This window comes from Microtus ochrogaster, chromosome 1 (assembly GCF_000317375.1).
Source record: "Microtus ochrogaster isolate Prairie Vole_2 chromosome 1, MicOch1.0, whole genome shotgun sequence".
Lineage (NCBI taxonomy): Eukaryota > Metazoa > Chordata > Mammalia > Rodentia > Cricetidae > Microtus > Microtus ochrogaster.
Window position 1 is genome coordinate 46,274,847 of NC_022009.1, and position 7,412 is coordinate 46,282,258.

The window sequence follows — 7,412 nt, forward strand, 5'->3', positions numbered from 1 at the left end:
CCCCATTACAGATGATTGTGAGCCACCATGTGGTTGCTGGGAATTTAACTCAGGACCTTTGGAAGAGCAGGCAATGCTCTTAACCTCTGAGCCATCTCTCCAGCCCCAAGAACTAAAAATTCTTAAGCCATAAGTGATTAAGCATTTAGACCTTGTAGGATTGTTTATGCGTTTGGGAACTCAGATTAACTGAGGAGCACAGAGCAGTAGCCAGGAGAACGAGTGGGTCTTAGAAGTGACTGGCAGGATTCCTGAAGATGGCCAAGGAGACTACCCTAACTAGGGGCATGGTGCATGAAAGCTGCAAAGAGAGGCCCTGTCAGCTGAGGCTTGGTGTGGTGTGGAGAATAACTGAAGGTAGAGACGAACACGGGACCTGAACCCCTGCATCCCTTCCTAGTTACCGCATCAGAGATGAAATGGGATAATGGGCGTCAAGTTCCTGGTGTGGGCCTAGTCTGTAGTAACTGTTGCTTTGTGAGACCAGGGGGGAATGTGGCAGCGGGGGAGATCTTCATGCTTTGATAGATGGAAATGAGGGAGGGAGTGAAGCTTTGAACCTGAGGTACAGACAAGATGGTTGTGGTTACTATCTGAGAGCCTCTGCCTGTGGGGAGGCAGGGCTTGTTCTCTGAGGCTCAATGACAGAAAAAAGCTACCGGTCAAAAGGGAAGACAGCTTTAAGTCTAAGCTTGCCAAGTTATAAGGTCTAGACTTTCTCCATCCTGCCAGATGGCCTCGAGCTCGGAAGCCATCTGCCAGGGAGTCAGGACCCCTTAACGAGAGATGGAGGCTGGCTCAGGTAGTGACTGCTGCTGTTAAAAGGGGTGTGAGCTCCAAAAAGTGCCACACAAAAAGTAGGGAGTAAACAGGACAGAAATATATTGAGCTAGGCAGTGGTTGTTGAGAGAAGATGGGGAGACAGCTGTGCTGTGTGAACTGACAGACTTTGTGGTGAGCTTCTCTTTTGCCTGGGCTAGACTCCAGAGACCTCAAGTACCAATAGTAGAATCCATGAATATTTTCAGAGAAGTAATTTTTGTGTTCGGATGGGTGCCTAGGGAATGGGGAGCAAGTCCTCTGGGTTCCTTCAGGCTTCACAGTAGTTCTGTTTGGTGTAGGCAACGTGTTGCCTTCTGTGCCATTAGGGAACAAGGGGCTTGGACAGAATAGTCTGAGGTATAGAGGAAGTGTCCTAGGGGCCAGTTGTGCTTTTGTGTGTCCCACGAGTGATGGAGGACCAGCTTTAAAACACAACCACTGGCCGGGCAGTGGTGGCGCACGCCTTTAATCCCAGCACTCAGGAGGCAGAGGCAGGCAAATTTCAGTGAGTTCAAGGTTAGCCTGGTCTACAGAGTGAGTTTCAGGACAGCCAGCACTACACAGAGAAACCCTCTCTTAGAAAAAACAAAAAGCAAAACAACAACAACAACAAAAAAAACAAAACAACAAGCTGAGCAGTGGTAGCACACGCCTTTAATCCCAGCCCTCAGAGACAGAGAGGCAGGTAGATCCCTGTGAGTTCTAGCCCAGCCTAGTCTACATAGTGAGTTACAGGACTAGCTCCATAGCTACTGAAAAACCCTGTCTCGAAAAACCAAACCAAAACAAACAACATTTTTAATGGCACAGAGTGGGGATGGGGGAGGAGGGAGTTGGGGACACATTGAAAAGTCACTATTTGCTTTTGACCTTAGAGTGTTGAATATATATTCTCCCCCATCTGCTTATAGTCAGCAGAGCTAGGTTCCAAGTCCAGCTCTGCATTAACCAAGCAGGGCAGTGACTGCTCTTGATGTAGGATGTTGTAGGGCTGCTGTAAGCAGTAGAGGTGATGGCAGCAGCAGAAGCTGCCCCGGTGGTGGTTCTCAGATCGGGTGGTTCCCGATCACCTGGGAGACTTGTAAAACTACAGCTTCTAGGCTACTCCCATCATTTCTAATGCACAGAGAATTTGCGTTCTGAGTTTCCAGTTAATGCTGCTGCCTGCCAGTCTGTAGTCCACACTTTGAGTACCATTAACTCTAGGTAACTGAGCAGTGGGCTTTCAGGTACTCTAGACATACCTGAACTGTATGTGCATAGACTTACTCTGTTAGACTTCTTTTTTTTTTTTTTTTTTTTTTTTTTTTTTTTTTTTTTTGGTTTTTCGAGACAGGGTTTCTCTGTGGCTTTGGAGCCTGTCCTGGCACTAGCTCTGTAGACCAGGCTGGTCTCGAACTCACAGAGATCCGCCTGCCTCTGCCTCCCGAGTGTCTGTTAGACTTCTTGCAATGCATTTGGAAATAATGGAATTTAGGATCAAAGGGGTTTTCCTTCTGAAGTTTGGAAGTCCTTGTTACACACATTTGAAGGAGGAAAATTGTGGAAACAACAGTTCCAAATGAATATTTTATAGATAATCTAACATATCTAGTTGGCTACATATGTGAAATTGCTTTTATAAAACATGAGGTGAATTTGTCACAATTGAAGCAGTATTTTAAATAACTTTGCTTTTAAAATTGAAGTTTATAATGGAGTAGCGTATGAAATAGTTTAACTTAGCTTTTCTCACCTCAATATGCTGTTTACTGTATGTATTTTTCTCTTTCCTCCAGGCTGCTGACTTGAGTAAACCAATAGATAAAAGGATATACAAAGGAACACAGCCTACCTGTCATGACTTCAACCACCTAACAGCCACAGCAGAAAGTGTCTCTCTCCTAGTGGGCTTTTCCGCAGGCCAAGTCCAGCTCATAGACCCCATCAAAAAAGAAACTAGCAAGCTGTTTAATGAGGAAGTAAGTAGCACCCGCCTGAGCTGTTGAACCCCTTAAGAGCTCTGTTCTTACTCAAGGGTAGTGGGCCTTATTTTACATGTCGAGCCAAGCCATTTTTCGTCTGCTCTGCTGTCTTTACCTCGTATTATACCAGTTTAAATGTTGTGGATTAGTGTTCTGAACTTGTTTTTCCTCGAGGTAATTGTTTGTGTATTTGTGCAGAGAATGATCAGCTACCTACAGATACCTTAAACCCTTCTGCATGGGGGTGGGGAGATGCCTCCATGGGTAAAGTGTGACTTGGGATTTCCAGCACCCACATAAAAGTCCAGGCATGGCCAATGTGTCTTTAATCCTAGTCTCGGGAAGAGGAGACCGAAGGATCCCAGGGGTTCACCAGCCAGTTAGTCTAGATGACCGTCAGTGAGCTCCAAGAGACCCTGTTTGAAGAAGAAAAGATAGAGACCAGCAGAGAGAGCTTCAGGATGTTGACCTCTGATCTTCACAGGTGTGTGCCTCATGCATACATATGCATAAGCACACATTGCTTCAATAATAGAGGCAAGCATATTGATGAGTTGAGGTGTGATTTTTGTTTTGTTTGGTTTTGAGGCAGGGGTCTTATTGTGTAGTCTTGGCTGTCCTGGAACTCACTCTGTAGACCAGGCTGACCTGGAACTCACAGAGATCCTTCTGCTTCTGCAGAACTGCAGGGATTAAAGGTGTGTACTTTATATCCAGTTCTTGATCTTGATATATATATCAATACACATAGCAGGCAGAAGTTGTCAAATAGATTGTACTTATTCAAGCCATTATAGTAGATTTTCAGCTCCAAGTATTACCACATATTTGATAGTCTTTCTCTCCTGTTTTAGCGTGACTTTCCTGGAACATGGCAGAGGTGAAGTAGACTTGATGAGGTAGACACTCTGGATTCTAATCTCCACCTTGTTACTTAGCCTTTTATGAATTGTTATTTGAAGGTGGCTTCATGTCAGAAGGACGAGTGGCTTGTCCTGCTGCCTGGTTTTAGTATCATGTTCCTGGAGCAGCATGCTCTCGTGTCTAATGTAAGAAGTGGTTTTGGGAAGGGAGAAGAAGAGCCCCAAACTCACACAAAACAGCTGCAGTTTTGATTCTTTGTAGTCCTTATGGCATTTGCTGTCTGCGTGTTCAGTACCATCCTGGGTCCTTTGGGTTTACGAGGAATAAACTTGTCCTCTACATTGACAGCTGAAGAGAAAAGCTATTTGACTCCATTTCCTTTAAAAATCAGACGAGATCGGGCGCGTTCAGGGTGGTATGGCCATAGACTCCTTTAAAAATCTTAACAAAAAAGTATATTTACCCAGACGTTTTACTAATGCCGTTAGAGGAAGTGATTTCTAAGTAACTGGGTGATTCTGTCTGTCTGTGTTGATGAGGACTGGGAAAGATGACCCAAAGTTACTCTTCTGCATTGTTAACAGAAACTGCAGTTGGAATCATTATGGGGTTTTGCTTGTGTTTGGGTAAAAGAGCGTGTGATGGACTGGGAGTGGATTGAACCCCATGCCAAGCTGTTGGTAAACAAGACCCAAAGGCAGTTCTGACAGAGGATGGCACAGAATGCCACTTAGAGAACAAGAAAGGTTTGTGTGTTGTGTTGGGGGAGGGTGGGGGAGTTAGAGTTCACATGACTCTGATGGCCAGACCCCTTTTGTCCTGGTGATGGCGCTACAGGATAGAAAGCAGATCCTCCCTCTTCATGATGTAAGCACAAGTTCTTGCCTACTCTTTGATTGCAGCTGAAGTGGCTGTTCGGAATGTGAGACTGTGCAAGCTTTAATGCCAGGTTGGCATTTGGAGCTCGAGATTGAAACCAAGTGCCCTTCACAAGTCTTTGGTGGTGTGAATCCATTTCTCCCAAGCACAAAGGCTGCACTTTTCAAAGTGCCAGAGATGTTGTAAAAAGATGTCCTGTGCTACACTCAGTGTTGGTGTGAGAGTTAGAGGTTCCTGTTACTTGTACATAGGAGGGTGGATGGTTGGTTTTCACTTTATGGATGAAGAAATCTGCAAAGAAATGCTAAGTCCACATCAGCAAGTTCATAGAGTTTATCATGATATTGCTGGAACCAGAAATTAATTCCAGAACCTTACTGGTTGTAGGCTTGTAAGCCCCACCAGGTGTGGTTGCCAGTTTGACCTTGCCTTCTTAGCAACTCAGTTAGAAGGATGGACAGGTAGAGTCCAGGCATGGACTCATCAATGAAGTACTGATGGGATACATGTTACTTGTGTTTTTGGTTGTTTTGAGACAGAATCTCATGTAAATCAAACTGGCCTAAAGCTCGCTATATAGACAGGCTAATGAACTCATAAAGATCCATCTGCCCTCCTTTCCAAGTACTGGGATCAAGGGTGTGTACCAGTATACCCAACATGTGTATTCTTTAATATGTCAAATAAAAAAGTTTATAGATTCATTTATTTATGTATTTACTTATTTTATATATATGGGTGTTTTGGTTACATACATGTCTACATACCACATTCATAGTACCAAGGAGGCTAGAGGTTATCAGACCCCTGGAACTGAAGTTACAAACCATTATTAGCCACCATGTAGTTGCTGGGCGTTGAATTGATCCTTTACAAGCTCTTAGCCACTGAGGCATATATCTGACTCCCTTCCACCCCCCACTGCTATTTTAAATTTTTCTTAAAAGTCAGATTTATCTGGAAACATGGGGTGGCTTACTGAGAGGCTGAGGTAGGAGGATCACTAGTTTAAAGCCAGTCTGGACTTCACAGAGATCCTGTATCAATAGAAAAAGAAGAATTGGAGAAATTTAGTGAAAGGGTCTGAGAAGTACTTGCAGAGTACAGCACTGGTCTGGATCTTGAGGGCACTTGTAAGGGTAGGATGAAGGCAAGGATGCTCTTCAGAAGAAAAGGAATTAGGCATGGTGTTGCATGCCAGGAAGCCAGCCTGGGCTGCAGAACAAGACCCTGTTTAAAAACAAACAGACAAACAAACGAGAACAAAAAAGTTGGAAAGAAAACCATTTGGCATTTTCTGGAGCATCAAGTGACAACATAATCAAGTCGCTGGGTGGAGTTGGTGGTAGTAGCAGAAGTCATCACCAAAAAGAGGAATTAAAACCAAATTATTCATGTCATGTGGAGAAACTTGGACTTAACATGGAGACTGTAGGGGAACTTTAGGCTTTTAATCAGGGGTCAAATGTGTTTTTTAGAACTCTTGTCAATTTTAGAAGGTAGATTGGACTGAAGGAAGAGAACACGAAGGTAGCACGACCAGTGAGAAGGCGCTAGTGAGTGTCAGGTGAGGGCTGGGGGCTTGAACTAGATTTGGCAGTTCTTTACTTGTTCAGCATACCATGAGCACCTGCGGGGCTGTGTGTACAGCAGATAAACCTGCCCCATGTCACCCTTTAGAGGAGAGGGGTATAAACAGCACCCACACATGCTAGTGGCCACAGATGGCAACCCACTGTGGTGTGGGAGGAGAGTGCAGACTGCTTTAAACTGGCAGGTGAGAAGCTCTCTTAGAGGAAGTGGTGTGCTTCGAGCTGAACCTCTTAGGAGGAGGCCACCAAAGGAAGGACTAGACAGGAGGCAAAGACAGATCATTCTCTGAGTTCCAGGACAGTCAAGGCTACCTAGAGAAAACCTTGTCTTGAGGGAGAGGGAGAGAAGGAAAGAGAAGGGGGGGGATCCTATGGAGAGAACAGAAGCACAGTCAGATTGTCATGAGGTGTTTTTAAAGACTTTTGTGTTTGTGTGTGTGTGTGTGTGTGTGTGTGTGTATGTGTATGTCTTTTCTCTGTGCACATAAGTGCAGTGCCTCATGAGTCCAGGAGAGGGCTTCAAGCTCTCTGGAGATGAGTTAGAGGCAGTTGTGAGCTGCCTGACATGAGCAGTAGAGGCACTTAACTTCTGAGCTTACTCTGCAGCTCCCAGGTTGGTGTTCAGGGAACTTAACTGTGGAGGGAGATAGTAACAAGTCTGAAGGTGCTGGCTGCTACTGCATTGTGTGAGACTGAAAAGGGGGCAGGACTCAGTAATGGAGGGAAAGATAGAGGCTGCATCTTGTATTGCTGCATCTTGTATTTGGTTCATTTCAAAGATCCGCACATGCTTGCAGGTGTGCATCTGAAGGGCAGGTTGGTTGTTAGGTAGGGATACATATGGGCAGGGTGTCTCAGAAAGTGCACATATTGCTGCCAAGATGGATGACTTGAGTTCCATCCCTTCCACACATACATACACTGGATGGATGGATGCATGGATGGATGGATGCATGGATGGATGGATGCATGGATGGATGGATGCATGGATGGATGGATGGATGGATGCATGGATGGATGGATGGATGGATGCATGGATGGATGGATGGATGCATGGATGGATGGATGGATGCATGGATGGATGGATGGATGCATGGATGGATGGATGGATGGATGCATGGATGGATGGGTGGGTGGGTGGATAGATGAGATAGAAATTTTAAGGAGGACCAGCCTGGTCTACAAGAGCTAGTTCCAGGACAGGCTCCAAAGCCACAGAGAAACCCTGTCTCGGAAAAAAAAAAAAAATTTAAGGAGGGATAAAAATTTGAGTTGCGCCGGGCGGTGGTGG

The 7,412-nt window shown here is 45.1% G+C and overlaps 1 protein-coding gene across 6 annotated transcripts in view; it reads left to right on the top strand.

Moving 5' to 3' along the window:
- The window catches only part of Wdr20 (WD repeat domain 20), a 76,816-nt gene that overhangs the window by 47,088 nt on the left and 22,316 nt on the right, over nucleotides 1-7,412 (top strand). For 5 of the 6 annotated variants that reach the window (XR_003377280.1, XM_005343559.3, XM_013346403.2 and 2 more), the window contains exon 2: nucleotides 2,601-2,783. Coding sequence is in view for 4 of the 6 variants with exons in the window: in XM_005343559.3 (XP_005343616.1) it covers nucleotides 2,601-2,783 (183 nt within the window). In the remaining 2 variants the exon portion in view is untranslated. Of the gene's footprint in view, nucleotides 1-2,600; nucleotides 2,784-3,121; nucleotides 3,374-7,412 lie in introns of those variants that run through there. The other variant, XM_026781239.1, reaches the window with a different exon arrangement.